This window comes from Culex pipiens, chromosome 2 (genome assembly GCF_016801865.2).
Source record: "Culex pipiens pallens isolate TS chromosome 2, TS_CPP_V2, whole genome shotgun sequence".
NCBI lineage: Eukaryota > Metazoa > Arthropoda > Insecta > Diptera > Culicidae > Culex > Culex pipiens.
This window is the reverse complement of record NC_068938.1, coordinates 111889402-111915860: the sequence shown is the minus strand read 5'-3', so window position 1 is coordinate 111915860 and position 26459 is coordinate 111889402. Positions and strand designations below refer to the sequence as shown.

Below are 26459 nucleotides of genomic sequence, written 5' to 3'. Positions count from 1 at the left end.
TTTATCCGCGAAAAACTTTGTATCAATAAATACTCACCTCGGCAACTCTGAATTCACCACAATTTAAGCATGACAGATGTCAAAAAAATCAACAGATTTTGTTTGTTTTTAATGTTATATTTGGAGTCTTATCCAATTTGTACTTTCTAAATTAAAAAAATAAGGCAACTGAGTGTCCCTCACACAAAAGTTCACCGAAATGAAAATAATTCACAATGAAAATAAACCATTAGACCTACCCGCGGTCCCTCCTCCTCGCATAGGAAAATGGTGGAAACATTTTTCGGCCCCCAACCTTCCTTTTCCCTCGACTCTTGAGGAAAGCGATGTCGTTTCGGGTTGCAGCGGTGATGGTTTTCCCGGAAGGACCCCGCGGGTGGAGGTCCAGCAGACCCTTTGGTGGTGGATATAATTCAATTTTTCGGTGTTTATGATTCGTGTAACCGAAACGACCGCGATTTAATTGAATTGCAAAGGTGGACGGCGCAATGTTCCGGTTTTTGAAGCTGTGCGGAGGATTTACTTTGAGTTACAGAAATGTGGAATTAATTGGTTAGAATAAATGAGCAATCGTCACTGTTGTGGTGAATCGGCGGAGTTTTGTCGATCGGAAACAAACGAAATTTGTTTTGTGTTTTTTTATTACCACGTCTTCTTTGTTATAATACCTCAATTTATGCTGAACTTTTAAAATTATACATAAAAGAATATTAGTTTACAATTTATTAGAAGTACCGCTACAATTTTTTTTTCTGGAGCAATAATTCTGAAAGTTGTCTGAAGTAGTATTACCAAAACCACAACAATCTAAATTGCGATGTATTGATTTGAAAAGGCTTTTTTCCTAATTGTGGTAAAATTCAGAACTATACATTTTGGTCACTCCGGTCAATCTAATGCTGGGAAATGTTTGTTTGAACGATTTCAAAAATTGTCTTAATTTTCATTACTTTTTACAGTTTTTTGAAAACGATTTAAGGTGTTTTTTTTTGAATTTATTGTTGGCCTGAATAATCAGAGGGCAAAAAAATATTTTGTCGACAAATTGTAATGAAAATTAATGTTTAATCAACTGAAAACCAGTTAATTTTTTTAAAATCCTTTTAAAATTCTTTTAAAATTCTTTCATAATTCTTTTAAAATTCTTTTAAAATTCTTTTAAAATTCTTTTGAAATTCTTTTAAAATTCTTTTAAAATCCTTTTAAAATTCTTTTAAAATTCTTTAAAAAAAAATTAAATTTTTTAATTTTTTTTTTACAAATTCTTTAAAAACTTTTTAATATTCTATTAAAAATTCTTTAAAATTCTATTAAAAATTCTTTAAATTTTTTTTAAATTCTCTTAAAATTCTTTTTTGCAATTCCGTCGTGAAACTACTTACTTTTCCTGTCATTCTTGAACGACGAAATAGCCTACTTTTCTGTACCAAAAATAAAAGAATCGAATAGCAACACTTTTCAAAATAAATGCTGAAAAGTTCTACTTTTCAGCACTGAAATGGGTGCTGAAAAGTTGAACTATTCAGCACTTGTTTCGAAAAGTAACAATTTTCAACATTTTTTTTGATTTAAACGATTTATTGACAAAATACATGAAAATTTGACTTAAAATTTCACTCAATGGGTGTTTTTGGAATTGCAAAAAATGTTGTATGGAACTCGTTGCAAAACTTGATTTTTTCAGCACTCTCACTCACTTTTCAGCACTCGGTGAACCTCGTTGGATAAATGTACGACTCGTGCTGAAAAAATCCTCTTTTTGCTACTTGTTGCATAAACTACTATTAAAATTCTTTTAAAATTCTTTTAAAATTTTTGAAAATTCTTTTAAAATTCTTTTATAATTCTTTTAAAATTCTTTGAAAATTCTTTTAAAATTCTTTTAAAATTCTTTTAAAATTCTTTTAAAATTCTTTTAAAATTCTTTTAAAATTCTTTTAAAATTCTTTTAAAATTCTTTAAAATTCTTTTAAAATTCTTTTAAAATTCTTTTAACATTTTTTTAAAATTCTTTTAAAATTCTTTAAAATTCTTTTAAAATTCTTTTAAAATTCTTTTAAAATTCTTTTAAAATTCTTAAAATTCTTTAAAATTCTTTAAAATTCTTTTAAAATTCTTTTTAAAATTCTTTTAAAATTCTTTTAAAATTCTTTTAAAATTCTTTTAAAATTCTTTTAAAATTCTTTTAAAATTCTTTTAAAATTCTTTTAAAATTCTTTTAAAATTCTTTAAAAATTCTTTTAAAATTCTTTTAAAATTCTTTTAAAATTCTTTTAAAATTCTTTTAAAATTCTTTTAAAATTCTTTTAAAATTCTTTTAAAATTCTTTTAAAATTCTTTTAAAATTCTTAAAATTCTTAAAATTCTTAAAATTCTTAAAATTCTTAAAATTCTTTAAAATTCTTAAAATTCTTAAAATTCTTAAAATTCTTAAAATTCTTAAAATTCTTAAAATTCTTAAAATTCTTAAAATTCTTAAAATTCTTAAAATTCTTAAAATTCTTAAAATTCTTAAAATTCTTAAAATTCTTTAAAATTCTTTAAAATTCTTTAAAATTCTTTAAAATTCTTTAAAATTCTTTAAAATTATTTAAAATTCTTTAAAATTCTTTAAAATTCATTAAAATTCTTTAAATTCTTTTAAATTCTTTAAATATCTTTAAAATTCTTTAATACTCTTTGAAATTCTTTAAAATTCTTTAAAATTTTTTAAATTTCTTTAAATTTCTTTAAATTTCTTTAAAATTCTTTAAAATTCTTTAAAATTCTTTGAAATTCTTTCAAATTCTTTAAAATTCTTTAAAATTCTTTTAATTGCTTTAATTATTTTTAAATTCTTTTAAATTTCTTTTAAAATTCTCTTAATAATCTTTTAAAATTCTTTTAAAATTCTTTTAAAATTCTTTTAAAATTCTTTTTAAATTCTTTTAAAATTCTTTTCAAATTCTTCTAAAATTCTTTCAAAATTCTTTTCAAATTTTTCAAACATTATTTTAAAATTCGTTTAAAAATCTTTTCAAATTTTTTAAAATTATTTTAAAATTCTTGAAATTCTTTTAAAATTTGTTTTATATTTTTATTTTAATTTGTCAAAAATCTTAAATAAAATTCTTTTAGAATTCTTTAACATACTTTTGAATTCTTTAAAACTCTTTTAAATTCCTTAAAATCAATTAATTTTTTTAATTTTTTTTTAAATTCTTGTAAAATTCCTTTAAAATTCTATTAAAATTCTTTTAAAATTATTTTGAAATTCTTTTAAAATTCTTTAAAATTCTATTCAAATTCTTTTAAAATTTTATTAAAATTCTATTAAAATTCTTTTAAAATTCTTTTAAAATTCTTTTAAAATTCTTTTAAAATTCTTTTAAAATTCTTTTAAAATTCTTTTAAAATTCTTCTAAAATTCATTTAAAATTCTTTTAAAATTCTTTTAAAATTTTTTAAAATTCTTCTGAAATTCTTCTGAAATTCTTTTAAAATTCTTTTAACATTCTTTTAAAATTCTTTTAAAATTCTTTTAAAATTCTTTTAAAATTCTTTTAAAATTCTTTTAAAATTCTTTTAAAATTCTTTGAAAATTCTTTGAAAATTCTTTGAAAATTCTTTTAAAATTCTTTAAAATTCTTTTAATTGCTTTAATTATTTTTAAATTCTTTTAAATTTCTTTTAAAATTCTCTTAATAATCTTTTAAAATTCTTTTAAAATTCTTTTAAAATTCTTTTAAAATTCTTTTTAAATTCTTTTAAAATTCTTTTCAAATTCTTCTAAAATTCTTTCAAAATTCTTTTCAAATTTTTCAAACATTATTTTAAAATTCGTTTAAAAATCTTTTCAAATTTTTTTAAAATTATTTTAAAATTCGTTGAAAATTCTTTTAAAATTTGTTTTATATTTTTTTTTAATTTGTCAAAAATACATAAATAAAATTCTTTTAAAATTCTTTTAACATACTTTTGGAATTCTTTTAAAACTCTTTTAAAATTCCTTAAAAAATCAATTAATTTTTTTAATTTTTTTTTTAAATTCTTGTAAAATTCCTTTAAAATTCTATTAAAATTCTTTTAAAATTATTTTGAAATTCTTTTAAAATTCTTTTAAAATTCTATTCAAATTCTTTTAAAATTCTATTAAAATTCTATTAAAATTCTTTTAAAATTCTTTTAAAATTCTTTTAAAATACTTTTAAAATTCTTTTAAAATTCTTTTAAAATTCTTTTAAAATTCTTTTCAAATTCTTTGAAAAATTCTTTTAAAAAAAATTAAAATTCTTTTAATGTTCTTTTAAAATTCTTCTAAAATTCTTTAAAATTCTTCTGAAATTCTTTTAAAATTCATTTAAAATTCTTTTTAAGTTCTTTTAAAATCTTTTAAAATTCATTTAAAATTTCTTTATTTTTTTCAAAATTCTTTTGAAATTCTTTTTGAATTGTTTTGTCTTTTAGTCTTTTAAAATTCTTTTAAAAATCCTTTTAAATTGTTTTATAATACTTTTTTAAATTCCCTTAAAAATCTTGCAAAAATGTGCAGGATGTTATGTAACAGACATGACCAGTATGGCAATTGACATTGCAGTGTTGTATTATATGGAAATACACTAAATATTTCGATTATGCAAATTCTGTTGAATCTGAACAGAACCCAGTTTCGAAAACTAAAAATTACTTTTTACCCATGTACCTAAATACCCATATCAACCATAGGAAAACTGTTGTAATATGTTTTTTTATCTACGCTTGAAGTACTATTCTGAACGTTTTAAATTTTCAATACAATCGCAACTTCTGTCCTTAACATTCATAAGCCACTTTTGCTTAGAATTTCCCTGACAAACACCTTAAAATGGCACACAAAGCTCGCAACAATCTCCAACGATGAACGATATGAAATATTGATTTCACCCCCCGGGTTCAAACGTCACCGGAGCAGCAGCAAATTCGAATCCACGGAGCACGGTGGCCACCTCCTCTCGGAAAACGGCAGCCATCGGCCCCGAGGCCACCCGGCCGGACTCCCCGTATTAGGGGGGTGGGACCTTTTGTCGGATAAGCCTCACAGATCTCCGTCTATTGTTTCACGGACCTTAAGTCGACTTATGTCGACTCCCTCTGCCCTCCGCAAGAAAGGTCAAAGCAGGAAAACGTTCCGCTGTGGGGAGGGGATCGACCACAGATTCCGTGTCCGGAGATTTCTCGGAAATTAAAACGAAATTGATGAATCTGAGGGGTGACCTTTTCGGACCGGGACTCAACAGCGACATCATTGCAGAGTGCATAAATTTGCACAAACTCCGCGTCCGCGTCGCAGAGTCGATTTCAAAGAGGTTAAGCCGACGCTGGAGAGCGTGATCGATTGGAAATTCGTTTCAATTGCTCTCGTTTTGCTCGCGCGCGCGCCAAAAGTCGTGGATTAAGGCAAAACAAAAGAGCAACGGCGGCGGTGAATGAAAATAAATTCATCAACATAAATTATTTCTGACATCATACTGTTGATTTTCGCTTTCGAAGGTTTTTTTTCTCGTGTTCTCTCGTTTGAGCTCTGTTCGATCTGTCCTGTTGGACGACGGTGTTGGCACGATTTTGAGTCGTTCTGATGTTGTTGTTGTTGTTGTTATTTTGTGGTGGACCACTTTCTAACTAGAAATTTTCGTCACGTTTTCACCCCTTGAGCCAGGGTTTTGCGGGTTGCCTTTGACGTTGAGTTGTGGAGTGCGATGGATACGATTTAGAGGCTTGAGGAAATTTATTTGTTAAATGAAGGACTTGGTTTTGACTGTGATTGATTTTAGTTAAGGGAGAGTTCTTCCGTTACGTAACGCAATATTTGACTTTTGTAGCCACAACAGGACACAACCTGTAGAAATTTACTCATAGAATTTAAACATTAACCCTTAACTCCAAAGTGCGTTACGTAATGAAGGATCACTTCCTAATCGTTGTTCAGAATTTTAATTTTTGTTTTCCAATTGACAAAAAAAAAAATCTCTGATCGCGGCAAAATGCCGATGAAATATTAAGTAACCAAATATTAGCAACCATGCGCAACTACGTTTATTGGGGGTAGTAAAAATACGAGGGTGTTCCCAAATTTACAATTTCATTTATTTATAGAGAATTAAAAAAAATCTTTCGTTTGCAGTGTGTTTAGTTAGCCCAAATCTATCATACCTTGACGAAACTGAAGCGTTTACTGACATCAACTTAGAAAATGTCAAGTTTTGTTTTCGAATAATCTTAAGATAATCGAGGCTCCGGATAATACAGTTTGGACTGTAGTTTGCCATGCATGCACACAAATTTCAGTCACATGAGACAATTTCACACATTTAAGCACTGCTTTGACAGGGGATGAGGCAAAAATATTGAAAATAAGTCCGTACATCAGTTATGAAATGCCACTATTCGTCGGAGCATTTTTCGACGGCTGCCATATTTTTGTTAAAAGGTAAAAAAACGTCCAATGTTTCTATCTACGATCTATCGAATATAGGTGACTGCAATTGTTCGCAAAACGTGCACGTTTCCGAGTTTGTGACCTAGCAAACAGCGAGTCTGATAGTGTTTGTGTGTGTGTCTGTAGTTTATATTTGTTTTGCATTTGGTGTACGTTTTTGTTCTGGTATGAGTGACTCTTCCCCTTTGGGGAGCAGTTTGATTTAATTAAACATGGATGTGTGGTATTGATTTTGTGTTGCTTACAATTTTAATTACACTTTGCTTTCAAAGCCAAACTCACAATTCTGAAAATGCACAGTTGTAACATGTTTAAAAATTGTATTATTTAAAAAAATTCTGAATGAAACAATACAAAATAACTGTCATTTCAAACCATATTTTTAACCGCCTCTAGTTCCACAACAAGCCACGATTGGTACTGATGGCACCACCATATACAGATACCAGATGTCATCCCCATACGTTAAATTTGGTTCAATCAGAATTGAGTACAATAGAGTTATCTACGTGCGCATGTATTGCGTGTTTGTACACGAAGGGTTTTTAGGTTAAAATTTGTACCCGACAGCAAAAACAAATGGTAAGCTAGTGTGCGTGAGATGAGGCTTAGATAGCTCTATAAGCCTGTTTACACTTTTGTTTATTTTTTTGTGAATTTCGCCTATGGCCAAAATATTCTGATTCATGTTCGTCTGTGGTCAAGCAGTACCAAACCACGTGCAACTGATTTTACACATGTTTTTATCTGGGACTCCCAAAATATTTTGGATCCCGCCTCAGCCCGCCCCGCTTGGTATGCAACATTTTTCGAGGCTCCCGGGCTGCCACGATGGCCAGCAGCGGTTGTTTGCATTGTTGCTGTGGTGATGTTGGCGGTCACTCCTCCTCCTCGGATGTTGTTCCGTGGTCTAAGCGCACGTGCGGTTAGTTGCGCTACCGTCCACCAGGGTTGGCTTGTTGACACTCGAGCTGCAAAAAGGGGCAAGATTTTGTGTGCTTTGTTTTCAGGGTTGGACTTTTTTTTTTGGTGGAGTACGTCAGGAAAGAAGAATGCACGGGTTGTTCAACAGCACACATGCATGACTTCCACGGGGTGGTCCTCACACCCGGGTGTGTGCTGTTGCTTCTGGGTCGTGGAAATTGTTTATGAATTTATGAAAAGTGAAAAGCGCTCGTTCGACAAAAGAAGCTGCCGCACATCCGGATGTTCCGGGGAGCCGGCGTTGGTTGGCGCATACCAGAGAGCTGAAAAAGAGGAAGTATTTCGAGCATTTTGTGTTTCCAAGTGCAGCGCCCCACCCCTGGGGTTACCCCGCCGAGGTTGGCCCCCGAGATTAAAGGCATCATGTTGTGCGGAATATAATGGAAAATAATAAAGGAAATTAAGCATATTTTCGAAATTGGTTTTCTCTCTCCCGGAGCTCTGCTCCGGCGCAGGGTTGGAACTTACACAGTGAATCAGAGCTCGCAGGGTTGCACCAACCCAACCCGTTGCACACTGTCTAAACCCGGAATGGAATGTTTTCGGGGAAGTTCGGCAAGAGGTGAGAGTATTTTGCAGCTGACAAGGATCGGTTTCCAACCGAGCACATACCACATGAAAAGCCGTCGTTCTCTGATTTTCATCGGAGGTCGCTCCGCCCCCATCTCCCCGTCCGGAAGCCCACCATGGTTTCGGGAACGTACACCGAAGAAGGAATTTTCTTGCTGTTTTAGCAGTTCTTGCTCCGGAGCAGCGCACCATCGTCGTCAGGAAGTGAACCGGAGTTGTTCCGAGAAGAGGTTATTTAGAAGGCAACAGCACTCACACCAGAAATGGCCCCCGGAATCAAACGCGACGGGGTGAAACTTAATTTAGCTCGATAGATTCCTCTTCGGGATGGTTTGCGGAGAGTGGGAGTTGAGGACTCCTGCTGCCGTTTTGCGGAAAAGTGAACAGCACTTTTGTGAAAACCACACCTTGCCATGGGTTTCATTTGACGTTCCTGGAACCATCCGGAACTATTCATCGGAAAGGGAAAGGGGTGTTTCAGGAATCTTTGTTAATTTGAATTTCTAATTCAATTTTGTTTGAAAAGAGTTATGTGACATTTTTTTTTAGGTTAAAATCAAGCATAACCTAACGAGCCATAATTCTATTTCGCTAACAATCATAGCAACCCACAATAATTGCATTCACTCTCAAGATAATATCATAAAAGCTGTGCAAAATCTAACCCCTCTTGGGAGGTTGACCCCCCCACCGAGTTCAATTCCTGCAACCTCTGAAGACACCCGCAGCTGTCCAGGCTGATGAGGTCTCAAATGTCACCGAGCATCCAAGCAGGCCGTTAGTCTGGACGTGCAATTTGCGGCTACACCTCATAAGCAGCGGCAGCCCAGAAAGTCACGAATGTCATCACTTTTGTAATTTTATCTGAAAATTTTACAACCCTCGTATACATTTATTATCTTTTTACTGCCCACAAAAGGCAGGACGACGACTGGGCAATGTCTTACAAGCTGTTTCCAGCAGAGTTCCCGCAAAGGGACGACATTCCGGGGGAACACAATAAAAAGCAGAAGACGAAGGCGGGGTGGCCACGGAACACAGCATCCGACATGGTCGTATTTCTTCCGTGCTTTTACCTGTGGACAAACCAAAACATATGTCCACTCTGGAAGAAAAACGGCGGCAACCCAGTAGGCTATGCATCAACTGGAAGGGGGAAAGTTCACTTTCTTGCAGGGATGTGAAAAGTCAAACATTCGATTGATTTGACTAACTGAAGTGTGGCTTGATAAACCTGTACCTTATTTTTTCAGCCAATGCACTGAAACAAAATTCCAAGTAGATTTGCCATCACTGACGTCCTCGCAATCTGCAGGGAATACATCTTCATCCGAAATTCGGCTTTTCGGGACGTTCTGGGGGCTTCCGGGTCCCAAGAAGCTCAACTCAGAATCGTATACCGATTTTGCATAATTTATGGCTCCAACAAGGGCAAGGGGCTGCCGGTCTTGAGGGCACTTTTATCTTTTTGCCCTTTTCGCCCTTTATTCTTGTCGAAATTTCTGTCCACTGGACAGTTGTCATAAGATGTGAGCTGGAAAGGTGACATTTCGGAACACGTTTGGAGCTTACGTCGCTTCGCCCAAGTGAAGGAGTCCAACGCCATGTTTGGGAAAGCGCATACGTGGAAATAAAATCAATTTATTATTGATGAAAGTTTGCGCCCTTTTTCCCAAAACGGGCGGCGGCGTGGGAGAGGAGTGGGCTTCTGCCCCAGTCGAGAGTAGTAAAGAGGAATGAATTCTTATGTACTCGAGAGCACTCGACGCCACCCCCACTGGAGAAGGGTAGGGTGGAGCGGGGGAGGTTTCATCCCCACACCAGGCACAGTGGCGGAGCTGTCTTGACGGACATTTGGGGGTTCATGGGCGGCATAAGGGTTGAAATAACAAAAAAAAATGATTCGACCTTTAAAAAAATCCCCGTAGACTTATAACGAACACATTCTGTTTTAATAATTGATTTTTGTATTTTATCTGTTACCATACTTCATTTCTGGAGTTTTGCCTTTCTTACTAAAGAAAGGTATAGGGTTTGCTTTTAGCTCCGACTCCAAATCTCGAGTTCCTCGAGAAAAATTCTTTCGAAAAATCTGCAAAAAATCATGGACGATCAATTTTCGACGCCCGATCGTTTGACAATGACAGAATTGGTCTATCTCCAAAATACGAATTTTGGCGCTCAATTTACCGTAGAGCACGCGTGACGTCCCTGTCTGGTTAAAAAGTGCTCAATTTTGTAGTAGGAGGTTTCTCGGAGCCCACATGATGGGTTTATGCTCTCTTGGGTGCATTTTAAAGGGGATGTGCTGAACCTGAACCAGTTCCGTACCAAATTTGAATTTATCCATTTTTTAAGGGGAGTCGGAGTATGTTTCACCTGATCAGGCGATTTTGAAATAAAAATTCGGTCGAAAATTGAAATATTGAAATCTAACCCAAAATTCACCCAAATTTTCATCCACGTCGGTAATGTGGTTCTTGATTTACAACTTGTGGACTATTTTTCTGTGAGGCAAAAAACCCCTTAAAAAGGTAAGAGCCATTTTTCAACAAATGTTAAAACTATTCCTTTGGCATTATATCTAATTTTTTTTTCTCCATATCATAATCTAGACCATAATCGAGGTTCTGAAACAAATTTGACCTCATTCGGATTTACCGTTCAGATTAAAAAAAAAATCATTTTTGCCTTTCTTACTAAAGAAAGCGTTCCAGTCATTTTGTAACCACTTTAACGCTCTGGAGTAAGACGGAATTATTTTGTTTTCTCGTTAATTCTTGAAATTTTGAAAAATGAAAAAACACTCAGAGATTACGAACAATTTAGCGATAGGTAGAAAACATTACGAACATCACAAATGGTGAACTAATTCTCTGCTTCAAAAATATTTTGTTTTGATTTTAAAAATCGAAAATGCTTCTTTGCGAGCACAGCTTACACCCGGCCATGGCAAATGGGGCAAAAACCAGCGCTTTTCAGTTATATGAAAAAATCATGTTAATTTTTGAATTGATTAACGAATGGACCATTCTTTATTTTGCTATTTCTTTGAAATAAATCTTCCTTCTGTAAGAAAGGCTCTATCTCACTCCAGGTTGGATCGAATCGGGTTTTTTTGAAAAGGTCCAATAAACCAAATTTCTAGTTTTGCTATTCGGGTGTTTTTAAAACCGCCTTGATTCAGGGGTATTAAAAAACACCCAAAAAGCAAAAACAAAAAATGTGGAAGAGAAAAAGTTGTGGGCTTACCCTAAATTTTTACTTTTAAACTTAAATGTAAAAAAACTGATGTTTTTTTTATTTCAATTTTTTTTGAGTAACATTCTTGAGTGCAACTGGCACCATACTCACGAAAGTGGATAACATGCCTGGAGTTTTTTTAAAGGTCCAATAATCAAATTTTCAGTTTTTGCTTTTTGGGTGTTTTTTAATACCCCTGACTCAAGGCGGCTTAAAAAAAAACACCCAAAAAGCAAAAAATGGATGTTTGGTTTATTGGACAGTAAAAAAAAACTTCAGATGCCTACAAAGTTTTATTGAAATCCAATAGGGAACCAAAAAAAGTACTTGAAAAATTCCTGTACTGCGCTAACTGGAGAGTAGGGTAGAGTAGTTATCAATGAGACACGGGGAACAATGATAAAATGGATCTCAAAAGTTGTAATTTCAACCAATCAGGCTCATATTTGGGGGAAAGGTGTGTGTACTGGATACACGTCTGCCTTATTAGTAACATTGGTTATGGACGCTCCCTTGCAAATTTATTCATAAATGTTTGATTCTGGGGTGTAAAAGCAAATTATGGACAAAAATTACATGTCAAACAAAAACAAAAATTATGTTGTCAAACATCCATGAATCAAACATGTTTTTTTAGAAATCTGCTTTTTTGAACAATTTTGTGAATTTTCAAAACACTTTTCACGTGGATGACGAATTTTTCTTCGTTGTTTTAGAACATCAAACAAAATTCTCACAGTTTTACCTAATGGGGTGCATATTACCCCCTCTCCCCCTAACAAGGTTACTCAAATATTAAGGTGTCTAAAACAGATTTTAATGAGATGAGTATTAATTTTAGAATGTCAATGATATACTAAATCAAATGCAAAATTTAAGTTTATTCCTCAAAATTCAATAACATAAATTTTCCAATTTCTACCCCCTTGTTCCCCCTGTCACTGCCCACCCACTCAAAGCACACACACGTACAGTGCGGAAAAATCTTGCTCACGTCGTCTTCACCGAGCACCGTGTCTTATGCTTTTCGAAGAAGAAGCAGACGGGTAATAGAAACACATATTTTATTCACTCACGTGATTATTAATTTACGAATTTTGTGTTTGCTTTCGCTCCGGTCAGTGGCGATCGGCAGAAGGGCAGAAAATCGACAGCAAAGGCCGCTGACCGGAAACCCACAAGCTGGAAACTTCTTTCCTCCTGCCGGGAGGAGAGGACACACACGTGCTCAAAGGGTCAACGGTTTTCCAAGAAGGCGGACATCTTTTCGGAAGGGTTTCAATATTTTTGCTTCCCCCCTTGCTAAAGTGGGTCAATTTTGGGGTGTGGAAATCAAAACAGAAGAGTTGGGATTTTTCCTCGGAAAAATCTTGCGATCTATCTTTCTGCGTTGTGCATTTGTTAGTAGTTTTGCGGAAATTTTAATCTCGAACCCTTTTTACTCGCAGACTCGTTCATCAAACGATTTAAGAATTTCTGCCTTGGGCAGCATCAGCAGCAGCAGAAACGGCAGCGAAGGGGGTGGAATACTTTCCGAACTATCCTTGAATTAGTTCATATTTCATCGTTTGAAAGTTTTCCATTTTTCTGCCCCTCCGGGTCTGAACTCTCTCGGACCAGACCCGGAGTCCGGAGAGAAACTTTTTTGCTTGATTGATGCTTACCATAATAAAGCATCCGCCGGGCAACTCTTTTATTTTCCTTACTGAATTTTTCCCTCCCGTTGTCCGTGCCCCGCACAATCAAAGTGTGCCGGCTGTTCTACCTGGTGGGCCCCCGTTTTACCCCACTGCTTCGAGAAAAACGGGAAAATGGGATGCTGCTGCTGCTTGGCCACAAGGAAAATTCCGCAGTTTTCATTGTTCCATAAACAAACATTAAATTAAACTATCTTCGGACAAAAGTTTTCCGCAGTTTGTTCTCTTTGCATTTTACTCTTCTACTTTCCACTGCCGAGAGGGTTGGAATGGTGAGAAAATTATGATTTATACAACGCTGCACTATTTGTGGAAAGTTTTTCCTTTTTGTCCGCACTGGAAGGAAACTTCAAGATGGAAAAGTTGCCTGGACGTTGGTTACAAACAGAGCGAGTTTGCTCGCTGTCGATCGCAGCATGCGCTTCGGCGATCATGGAGATAATCTCGGGGAGTTGCAACCTCATCTAAGTAAGCGATTATGATGCAAAGTTAGGAAGTCTGGAGTTTTTTTTAAAAGGTCCAATAAACCAAATTTTCAGTTTTTGCTTTTGGGTGTTTTTAATACCCCTGACTCAAGGCGGTTTCAAAAACACCCAAAAAGCAAAATCTGGAAATTTGGTTTATTGGACCTTTTCGAAAAAAAACTCCAGAAGTGTGTTTTTCATGGTAGTGAAGGCTATACAAATTTGAATGTGGACTCTTGTTTTGGGATTCAAGTACTGTTTGGCATTTTTTCATCTTTTCCACTGTATTTTATCAGCTGGCATTGCTTTCAATCACACCCAAGAAACATTTTAGGCTTTATCAAAGCTGTCACAACCGCTATTAAACCTATCAGCCAAAACCAACATTAAAACTACATAGTCGTAACAAACTCCCCAGAACCTCGATAAACCCCATTTAAAACCCAAAAGGACCTTCGCAAAAGGTTGTATTTATATAACCCAGATAAAAGTTCAAGGCTTTACAACTGAATCCTAACAACCTCCTTAAAACCTTGATAAAACCTTTGTCAAAACCTTGCTAGGAGTTAGGGAAAAATGACATTTCATACGTCTTCATGCGTCTTATGACAAACAGATTTTATTCTGGCAAAAAATAAGTCTTCGTCTTGCCGAATGAAACAATGAAGATGATTGTTAAAAATTGTGATGATGATATGATAGATATTGGAGGTAATAACAATAATTTCAAAGCTTATTCCTCGCAATTGGTAGTTCAAATTCAGCTGCAGTTGGAATTTTATCGATAAATGTGGGGGAGATAGAGCCAAAAAAAATCCAACTCGCTTCATCAACAATTTTTTTTTCTGCAATCACAGTTTTTAATGAAATTTCTTTTATTCGCATTTTTTTCGCAAAAAATGTTTAAATTAATTTCGAACTCCTAACGATATCAGAAATTTATCATAATTGTGTGTTTTCATCGAATATTTATCAAATTTATGCTTTTTTCAATTTTTTCTGCCAATATGGCGGTCAATCATATTCAATTAGACCACGCGTTTAGCGCCATACTTAAGCATTGCTATTTGGCTGCGTTAAATGCTCTTTTAGGAGCTTATGGTTTTAAGTGAGCTTCCACTTGACAGCTACAACACCCTTGGTTTTAAAGAAGCATGCGATAAAACCGTTTGGCGTGGCATTGCCATATGGTTTTCAAGCCTTTATTAAAACTTTCATAAAACCTTATTGAAAGCCAGTCGGCATTTATTTTCACCAGGTTTTATGTCCCAGGCTTGAAACTTTGAGAGAACCTATTAATTAACTCTTGCTCATTGGTTGCGGTGAATACTATTAGGCAATCAAGATGCTACCAGAAAACCTCAATAAAACTAGGTGGCGGCTAGTTGGTTTAGAAAATGTTACTTGGGCAGTCCTGGATTTTGTAAAAATCATTTTTAGTATCTTTGTAACTACGAGTTTTTTCAATGTAGGGGAACTATACCCTTTCTCAGCCTATTTCTATTATCGGCCTATCAGCACTTTGATCATGAATTACATCTTATATAAAGTGTTTTTGACTGTTCCAAAGTAATAAATAGCTCAAATAAAAGTGAGCAAGCAACTCTCCATTGTTGAAACATCTGAAAATGTTGATTTAATAGCAGAAACGGCAAAAGTGATGAGAATTGGTCGAACGGCTTAGTGTGATTAAAATGGGTATATTTCCCCTACTTTTTGATTTGAATTCTGAAGAATTCGCATCGCTTGGAGACGGTGATTTTAGCGGATTGCAGACTGGATTTCGTCATGTATACATGATGATTTTCTAATCAAATCGGAATCTCAACACCATGACAGCTGTTCATTGTTGGTCGAAGACTGAAGTTGTTGACTTTTTCAAGGGGATAAGGGAAAATCTCCACGAGATCCCCAAATAAGTTTTGCTTGAAATTGGGTGATTTTTGGGAAGGTTAAAAATCTAGGATACGCTCCAAGCAAGCGTTGCAAACGAAACCTTAAAAAAAATGTTTGCATACTGGGTCGATGAATGGAAAAATGTAAGAAGGATTTATTCTCCATAAATTAAAACCTTGTTTTTCCCATTAACTTCAATGTTTTTCCAACACAACAGTTAGTTTAAAGAGCAACCGCTTTTATGCTACTTTAAACCTAATTGTCACTTGACCTAATTCACTTCCCTCAAATCGCTGTATCATCCCAAGTTTACTCACTTAATTTGTCCCGCTTTCCCCACGGCAACCTCCTCGAAGCTAAATGAAGTTATTTCCCGCCGCCTACTACGACTAAGACACCCTTCCTCCCCGCCTTCTACGACCATATCAGATTGCTAAACTTTCGATCCATCAAAGGAATCAACTTTGGTCAACTCATCTCCCGTTCGTTTCTTCCACCCAAACCGCCAACCAACCCTTCCGCACGAGGGACCCAACTTTATCGAAACATCCCCAGCAAAGTTGACGCGGGCGGCTGGGCGGAAAATAGAGTCATCGCAGTGTCGGAACTTCTTTCCGGTGGGACGACCGACGTCGAAAAAGTGAATTAGTTTAATAGCACTCTCGGTTTTTTATTTTTTTGCTGGGAGGTCGGCCGGCGATTTCGGAGGGTGCTTATCGAATTTGGAATTCTTTACATGGCCTGCTGCGGACGGTGGATTCGACCAGCTGACAAAGTGATTGAAAGTTGGAACAAAGTTGGTCCAGCCAGAGCGTGGCTTGCTCCGTTGGCAGTAAATTTTGGTCTTAATTGAGTCGGGGGTTTTTCTTCGTGTGGGGTGGGGCCTTTTGAAGGAGTTTCCACTTGGACGAAACTTTAAGACGTCTGGTAAATAAATAATTTGTTTGATTTGTGCTACCTTTAACCCGCTCCCGGGGCTGGCCGTGCCCAGCACACTGGAAAATCATTATAAATTAATTAATTTGTGCAGCGTGGCTCCGACTTTAATTCAATTTATTATTTACTTTCCATATCAAGTTTTTAATTAAATTTACAGCATTCGGATGCCGGGGTCTGACGTGCGTCAGGAACGAATTCTGACACTCTCGAGTTGCTCGACTCCTCCTCCCCCGGTGGCGTGACGATGTCTGATCTTGCCAGGCACACTCTCCAAGGAGCAACAACAACAACGGTTGTCGGTAATATTCAAGAAATGCTAATCCAATACGAAGCCAACTCAACACAGCTGGTGAAGTAACGCTCGAGAAGAGACACCCGGCCACGTTCCTCCCGAAGCTCGAAACTATTTCTTCAGAAGATTCCGAGACTTTCCCACTCCCCCTCAAAAAGCGCTGAGCTTACGTTTCTCTCGCCAAGCTTTAAATTAAATTAAATTTATGGTGCGGCACATAAATATAAATTTTAAAATGTGTGTGTTTGTGTGTGCCTGTGTTGTCTTCACCGTACAACTGACATCGAAAATATGAAATTCTTGGAATACGCATCGCTTGCACTTTTCCCATGACTCCCATGTCTGCACACTTCTTGGAGTTCAGCAGGTACCAACCAGCCATCATCATACCAGAAAGTGCATCTTTAGCTGACCTCACCGTTACTGACTCTACTCCAGCAGAGTCTGGTTCATGAACGCAAACGATGGCTTCCCAGGGAATCGAATGGTCTTGTGGGCCAGAGCTCGCAGAGAGCGATGTGTAATTATACATTTTATATTGCCGAACACCGAACGGACTTGACGAAGAGAGGTCGTTAACGGATACTGACCGACCATGGAGGACGGGGCACTCTTGAGCTTGAGATGCTGCGGAACTTCTTGAGAAAGATGCAGAGGTGGGTTGACTGTAAACAGGGTTTTACTACAAGTTGCAATATGCTTGGAATGCAGACTGCAAAAAGGTAAAGTGAGTTTCAATTTATTTTGAACTCCAGTTGTTGAATCATGTCACAAACATTTTTTAAGCTCTTTGCTCAAAACTTTTCAAAGCATATAATCACAATTGCCTACCACATCGATTTTAAATGCGAGTCATATCTTTAAAGGCATAATACATCATTTGTGTTAGACAAAGCTTATGAAAATGTACATTATTCCCAGAATATTGTAAAGCACATGTTTCACCTTCAGATTACATTTTCCATCTTAATCTCACATACTGAATACCCCCTCCCCCTCACGTGACTAATCCGCCTGGAACAACCCCTCACTCCAGCACGAGAAGAGAAAATATTTTCGAACAGCATCATAATTGCAAAACAAATTGCATCACGCTGTGCGAAGCCATTCATGTTGTTGTCCGGGGCAGTAGCAATATCTTGTCACATGGATCCGATCCAGACACTCTTACGTGCTTGCGGGGATGTTGTTTGGGCTGGAAGCTTTTCCAGCCGGATAGGCTGGAAATCTTGGGATTTTCCTGTCTGATGGAAAGAGAGTGGATTTATTGAGGCTTTTTTTTCGTTGCGAAGTTTTCTGGTCACACTCCAAGAGCTGAGTCGAGCGAAAATAACATTGTTGTTGGAAAACTCTTGAGACTGTTTTCGTTCGATGTTTTCCTGTTGAATAACCAGACTCAGTAATTGGATGCAAAAAGAAAGGGAGCCAAGAAGTTTGCAATAAGACGTTTCGTAATGTTGAAGAGTCAATGAGCGACCAGACGTGCATTAGCTTTCAAGAGCACGTGTCATTTATTGGGATGTTCTATTGAGTGCTGATGCACGTCTGGTTGTATTTTATAAGATTCAAGTTATTGCGATTTGAGCTCGCAAGCTCACGAGCTAAAAATGTTTAGAGCAGGATCTGCAACTAAGCCAGCTTTCAAAACTCAATCAATCATCGAGCCTTTTTTGCGGATGACTTCGCTCATAACCTGACCTGCATCTTCAAACTCAAATCAGTCTACTTCCCGGCTTCCTAGAATCCCCGACAAAGTACTTACCCACCCTCCTGCGCCCAGTTTTGCGTATCAACCTTTGTCCAGCCAACTCTCTCTAGCTCGCAAGAAAAAGCCAAAGTAATTACAGTTTGAAACCCGGCCCACAAATCATTGCTCACCGTCACCGCCAGACCACCGGAACGGACCTTCGGGTCAGCACTTTTCTCCGACTTGGCTGCAAGAAGTTTTCCGGGAAATTTCTGCCGATGACGTCCGTTCGCCAGACCTGTTGCTAATGAGTCAAGACTAATAGATTTCCCCCCTCTCTCTCTTCCCCACTCTCTAATTACAGAAAAATGCAAAAATCCATTAGGCATGGAGTCCGGTGCGATCAACGATTCGCAGATAACGGCCAGCTCGGCGCACGACATCGGCAACGTCGGACCGCAGCACGCCCGGTAAGTTGATGAACTCTTAATCCCCGTCTCCAGCGCATAACTTCTAGCTGGATCTTCCGCGGTTGCACCGCGCTTTTCCGGTTCATTTTTCAATCCTCTCGAGAACGGATCCGAGCAAGCTGCTCGGAAGGTGTCGAAGCAACCTTTCCTTTTCCCGCCTCTTTGTTGAAAGAAACCCTAGACTACTCGGATGTGGTCGGGTTGCTGCGGGATAACAAATCCACATTATCCTCATCAGGATAACAAATTGCTCTCATTTAGAGTGAAAAATCACTCCGTATAGGTGGTACCTGCTAGAAGGTGCTGCAGCGCAGAGTTTTCAAACGCCTGCTGCGCTTTTGTGCGCTTTTCCTCCTCGCTTTGGCAGTGTGTGTTTTTGTTTCCGACACACCCAAGATTGAGAACACCGTAGGAGGCTGGTGGAGCAGGACTACATCATGGGAATTAGAGTTTTTAGCCGATTTCGTTTGGGTTATGCGGAGGAAACAACTCTGAGTAGGTTGGTTCAGAGCTCTGTTGAGTAGAACACTGTTGAGTCGTAGAAATGAAAAGAAGTACAGAATCACCCGCAAAAGGCAAACACAGATAAATAGTAACGCCATGTCTTGGCTTGAAATCTACCGTGAAAGGGTCTTTATTTGATATTTTGAGATTTTGAGCGTTTTGGCTCTTTTGAGCAATCGAGCTTATGTTTAAAATCGAGCTAATACATGTTGTACTAAAGAGCTATACAAAGCTGTCGGGCTCGCAATGTTGCTTTTTAGCCAATGAACTCTTTTGAGCAAAAAGTTCTGATATGATATATTGCACTTATGAGCTGTCGAGCTCTACTGAGCAGTTGATCTCTCCAGATCTTTTGAACTACCCTAAGTCAATGAAAGCTATTGAGCTTTTATGAGCTTTTAAGCTCTTTAAGGGTAATGGGCTCTCATGAGCCAATGTGTTAAATATTTATTATCGCGGACTTTCTTTAATATAAAACAATGTACACTTGTTCCGTTGTACTTCAACTCTGCTCGTCCAAGGACGAGCTCACCTTTATTAAGTATTTCCATGTCGGTAGATCAACTACCTCCCTAGTATTATAATTGACTACCTATCGACTTAACTTCATTTAACCTCCTAGATTTAGTCATTGCGTTTACCTGTTGACGTATATAAGTTTTATTGTCTTATATCGCCAAACAGAGATGGTAAATATGGGAAAAAGGGCGTGTTGTGGTTCAGGCCACAACATCACTATCCCCTCGGAAAAGGTTTTTTATTATCTAAGAGATATTTTTTTATCTTATCATTTAATGTTGTCAATAGTGCTACAATACTTTGAAACCTATTTATGTGACATTTATAGATGTGTTGTCTGAATTTGTAGAGGTTTTGTTTTATGTAGATTGTTGTCATTTGTTTCATAAGTTTTCATGATGTTTTTGTTTTTTTCTGAAATACGGTATTGTTTTGTTTGGTACATATTGTTTACAAAATTTACTTAAACTAATGTTAGTTGATGGAACCGATTACCCGCGGTTTACTCGGGATTAGTAGGATACAATGAAAGTAGTAAATCAATTTTTATGTTTACTGATTTTGAATGGATTCGTTTCATATTTTTGTTTACTTTGCTATTATTAATTTTACTTTTAATTTAATATGTTTTTTTTCTAGACAGCAAAAATAATGTTTTACAATTGAAAGACGCGAAAATTATGCTAGTTACATTGATTACATTTCCTAAAATTTGAAAGATTTCAATAAAATATATTTGAAATGTGAAATGTGCAGGATGACTGTAGGCGTTGAAAATGTGTGAATACACTTTGTGATGATGGTGCTGAAGATGTCTTGATGTTGTTGTTTTGGAACCGTTTCGATTATTAACGATTTCGTTTTCGTGAATCTTTTGATGACGACCACGATCTCGACGACGATTAGATGAAGATGAAAATGAAGATGGCAAACAAATAGAATTGTTTGGTTCTGAAGATTTGAACGTGGGGGTCTCCTTCCCCCTACAAAAATAAGTTTTGTCTTATGCAGATTTTACTTATTTACTTTGTATTTATTATACTTAACTACAAATGTATTTTATAAAATTTCAAAACTATGTTTAATGATAATCAAGATGTTTGTTTGTGTGTTTATATGTGTGTTTTTAGTGTATTTTAGTGTTTAGTGTATTTTATAATTATGTTGTATGTTGAAATGTGTTAATAATGCATGTATTTGTGTTACTATTTATTTTTGAACTGTTTTTGGCTTCCTCTCCGAGGAATGCCATATAAAATCACTTGAAAATTGGCCAAAAAATTGCACTTCGATTTCTCGGAAATGGCTGAACGGATTTGGACACTTCCGGTTGCATTCGATCCCTCTTAGCTTCCGATAAGTCGCTATTGAAAATCTTCCCCGTAGCCCTTTCCTGTCAAAAGATATTTACGAAAAACGATTTGCAAAACTAAAATGGAAAAACAAAAAACGATGAAAAATTTTCAAAATTGCTTCATTTTTGCACAACTAGGTAGTCTGGAATGTCCTCCATCCACGGCTGAAACGGGACAAAAATCCATTGAAATTAGCCAAAGTTACAGCCACTTTAAGAAAACTGTTTGCATTCAGCCGCCTCCAAATCGACTAAAACGTGGCCAAAATTAACCAAAATTTCGGCATGTTGCACATTTTTGTAAAGCTTTTTCAAAACCCAATCCAATGAGATACATATCTCGACGAATTATTAGGCTTCAGGGCCCCGGCGATGGCCTGATATAAGCTACCGAACAACATTTGCAATATGGCGTCGTTTGTTTACCAACATGAGATTGTTTGTGGACGAACCAAAAAAAAAATCTTTTTTGTGAAATTTTCTATAACCGTTGTGTACTACTTTTGAAGTCATACATAATGAACAAAATTTCGTTAAATTCTAGAACAGAAAAAATATATGATTTTTTTTGAATTTAAACCGCTTTCATCGCGGTTCTAAGCAAGATTACGCAACAAATTATCGTGCCTTTAGTTTATCTTTAGTTTCCAAAATGGTTTGCTTTAGATTGCTGTAAATTTTTTGAAATTTAGCATAAATTGAAATAAGTTGCAAAATTTCCAACATCAGCCTTGTGCAACAATTTCCATTTCACCCGTGCGGGAAACCGATAATGGGGTAATTCATGCGTTCCAAACTGTCAAAATTCCAAAACGTCACGCGAATCTTCGGTTCGCCGCTTTTGTTCCTGTATGACGTTTCGAGGCGAGGCCCTGTTAGGCTTAGTCGCTAATATCTGCACTAAACTGCTATTTTTGACGATACCAATGCATTATCACATGCTGGTTCGCCCATCCGGCTAAAAAACCCAGAACTATTATACTTCACTCGAAAGCATTTTTCATCGTGCTTCGAATGTCATTTTAGGAAATAAAATTCCCTTTGTGAATCGCGTCCAGCATGCAAAGATTCCGCCGACCTCAAATCAGGTCCAGAATAGCCTCAAAAACGTCTTCGCCAAGCCAAGACAAGTCAAGTCATTTCGGGAAATGACAATATGTAATGTGTTCTTAGATACCTATCCATGAGCCATCGATCGACTCCGTTAGCGATACACTTTTTACCCTTTCTTAAATTTTCGCTTTAGCTGTAGAAGGTGAGAGCGGAATGCAAGGCGAGAGAAGGAGAGAGTTTACGGAAATTTTGACTCGTTCGAGCACTGCATAGGGACGTGGCGTTACATCGTGCTGCCATCTGGTTTTTTTAAGTGCAAAAGTGCTGAGTCATCGTCTAAAAATAGACGGCGTCCTATCTCGCCCAGCAAAATGAAGTCGTTAAAGTAGTCGGTTTCGATAAGAAAAAGTGGAAAACGTGGTCTAAAAATAGTGACGCCATCCCCCTATGCCGTCACGGTGTAAAAACTCGCGTGCATTGCTTACATGGATTTTCGTCGACGAACATGGGCGTATTTTACTTCTACTCGGATTGAATAGCATTCGATTTAGTAAGTCTCTAGACTATATACTAAGTATTCTGCTTTCAGTCAAAAAGGATCGCAAAGTTATTATTTTAAATTGTTTTAAAAATCCATTTTAAATCCTTTGCGGTCGTACAAAGGGTCATTGTACCCAGAAAATTAAGCTTTATCATTGTGAACAATAATATTACCAATTTAGTTGAATTTTAGAACTCAATCAACGAATCGCCTCTATATATACATGTACATTCTCAATACATTTATTTGTGTATGAACCGAGAAGAGGAAGCCCCCATTCACCTAGGTGGATTAAGTAACGTTTTTTTTAATTCAATTGGTACAACTATAATATTTATATTTTCATGAATAATAACTGATTTTTCTCTTTTTATACATATTTGGTAACGTTTTTTTTTTTTAAGGGATCTATATGTGGGGTCCTCGCGTAACGGACGCAGCTCGTAAAAGCCGCCGATCGTCCACCCGTCCGCCCACTGACCGAAGTCCGTACGCTGGTCGCCCCGGAACACTAATCCGGTTCTCCCGGAACCACTCGCGTCGTGCCGCAGCTCGTCGCTGCGTGCACTCCTTCACACTGTCCGCATGAGACTAACTCTCTCGCGTCCTTTCCCTCTCCCACACAACTTCTCTCACACAACTTGTGCCAAGGGGCAGCACACTCGGAGGGTCGGACCCTACAATCCCCCCTTGGTTTTATTTGAAAGATATGACTTTAGAGCTTAATTAAGTTTCTTGTACTCATACAAGCGCACCATAAGGTTTTGAGTTTATCCCACCAATACAACCACACTTACTAATATTCGCAGAAACCATACATTCGAGCGTAGTTTGTTGAATTGCTCATTGGTACCGTTCAAAGTAAACTCTTCTCTAAATCGATATTTTCCAAAGCAAGACTAGATGAAATAGACTCTTATTCATTAGGTTGAAAGTTCCTTCTCACATGTCTGAAAAACTAGCAGTTTATCGAGTTAAATACTAGCGTTGCATATTCATATGAAAAACTATCAGGTATAAATCCTCCTTTTTAATTTAGTTTTTAATTACTCTGCAAATATTCCAAATACTCAATTTTGCTCCAATCCATTCTCTCTTCGTTTTTTTTTTCAAGTATCTTGAATATTACATCCTCATTTATTCATGTTGTTTATATCTATATATGGAAATAGCATCTTAGTCAATCGTGCCTCTTATGTTGCATATCAGCACTTTACCGTTCAATCAAACAAGTTTCTATCAAAAGTGTTGCAAAACATTTTGTTTGTTCTGAATGTATCCTGTTGTGACAAGAAACGTGACTAATCGTGCCATAGTAACAAAAGTTAGCTTTGCTTAAACTTTTTTTTTTTTTTTTTGGAAACTGGTACATAATTCTTAAATATTCCTTTTGTTGAACTACACGAAACAAACGATCTACACATTTCAGCATAAAATCTATTATTTAAACATGCTCCGTTACCGAATCCGCCTTATGCCTTTCCAATTCTAGGACAATTTTCTTCATTGCAAAACACATCTAAAAATCCGTCTTATAATCTACTCTAACGATTACATAATTCTGTCCCTCAATCATTCAACATGTTTTGACTGAAATATAGACAAATCCTTGTTGTATCAATATCAATTCGTCCAAGTTCTATCTTAGTAATATCTAAAGCCCATTAGGCACTCAATTCTCCTACACCACCTATGTCAGCAAGAAAACTCTGTTCCACAATTTCCAGTATGACGTTGACATAATTCGTACCTATCGTATTTTAGTTCAGCTACTAAAATATAAACTAAAGCAACTAAAGCAGAAATTTAAGTTACACTCGTGATACAGATTTATTATACTTATTAAACTAACAAATGGCAAAACCAAATTTATTTACTTTTTATATCAACGTAAGTTCAGAAGCTTCTATCTTCATTCTCTAGTGATTTATGTTAAATTTTCTAAATTTGACTACATTGGAAACAAATAACACATTGCCAAGGTAAATCTCACAAGAGCATCCACAATTTCTATTTTGGTTACGTTTCATCCAAGTAATGAACTGATTATTTAAATGCTTATTTTATATATTTATACAAACAACTACCTAAAACCCCAAACATCTACATATAAATTCTTTGCAGTGTAAACATTCCTAACACGTTGTTGTACAACAGTGGACATCGAACATGGATGTGGATCACTGTTAAAGCTTTCTACAATAAGTGCTTCCGTAAATCAATTCATTCTTTTGTACTCTTCAATAATGAATCATCAATCTTTAAAAAATCATTCTCCTTCATCCTTAAATTCACCATACAATACATTCAAAATGTTCTTATGATTGTTAACACCTCATACAACTGTTCTCAAACCAACATGGCTAAACATGCCTGAATAGCTTATTTTTTTATGGATCGATGTCCCTAAAAATCCACTTACTTTTGCAATCACAGTTATATTACTTAACTCAACTACCATGCCATCCTTATATGTTATACTAACTAATCCATGTAACCTTCCCTAAAGAACTCATTAGTGATCTCACCCAATGTTACTCCAGTCACATAAGCTAGAGATAGGCACATTTCCTTTAATATTCCGATTAGTATTTACTAAATCATGTAACTCAATCTCCAACATAATAAATTCTATTGATTACTGTGTTTTACTTAAACTTAATTCAGTAACTGTGTTAAACTGTGTTATCAGTAACTCCTAGCAATGTTTGAATAAAGTGACAAAATCTCCAACAATTTAACACTGAATACATCCCTAAATTTGATTTTCTTTGACTTCCCATTGAACACGATTACCATAGTTAGGCATCACTTGGAACTGAATATTTTACTAAACCTTTGGCTCATTCAAATCTACCGAATTAATGTCACTCTATCAATAACCGTATTGTGTATACATTTAGATTAACCACTCCAAATCTAGAATCAAACGCATTTTCCACAGTATCATTTCCTCCAATAACTACACAAATAATAAAAATAAGCATTAGATTTCAACTGATCCCCGCAATTATTCTATCATTTTACAAACATTTTGCTACTTGTTTTCACTACTGAGCATTTCCAAACTGTTTCATCCAGAGCACACTGGATCACAATGATCGATATCAACAGCCACTGACAGTTATTTTCTATACCTGTTACACCCCGAAACAATTGATTTTAGAACATATATGTTCTCTACCATCTGAAACCACACTTACTATGACACCCGTGGACAATATATTTGTCCATCACCTGTACCGACAGCTACAGGGACGATTAATTACAGCTAGACATCTGATTACCTTCCGCAACAGTTACAAACAACTCAATGACTAATCGTATTCAGCTAAATGACTTAAAACTTTACCCGTGAACATATTAACACCGCCTATAATAACTATAGGAATAGCTCCAATCAGTTCATGAACAGCTAAACAGCTGAACATTTTACCCGTGAACAACCATTTGTTCACCACCTATAATAACTATAGGAACAGTTCTAATAAATTCGTGAACAGCTAGACAACTGAACACTTTACCCGTGAACAATCACTTGCTCACCACCTATTATAACAATAGGGACAGTTCCAAACAGTTCGTGAACAGCTTGACAACTGAACATTTTACCCGTGAACAACCATTTGTTCACCATCTATAATTACTATAGGGACAGTTCTAATCAATTCGTGAACAGCTAGACAACTGAACACTTTACCCGTGAACAACCATTTGTTCACCACCTATTATAACAATAGGGACATTTTCAATCCATTCGTGAACAGCTAGACAACTGAACACTTTACCCGT

At 36.1% G+C, this 26459-nt stretch overlaps 1 protein-coding gene across 2 annotated transcripts in view; it reads left to right on the top strand.

The window, feature by feature from the left end:
- Window positions 1–26459, top strand: part of LOC120421982 (discoidin domain-containing receptor tyrosine kinase B) — a 527019-nt gene that overhangs the window by 221316 nt on the left and 279244 nt on the right. For both annotated transcript variants that reach the window (XM_039585292.2, XM_039585291.2), the window contains exon 3: window positions 18591–18696. In XM_039585292.2, coding sequence (XP_039441226.1) covers window positions 18591–18696 — 106 coding nt within the window. The remainder of the gene's footprint in view (window positions 1–18590; window positions 18697–26459) is intronic.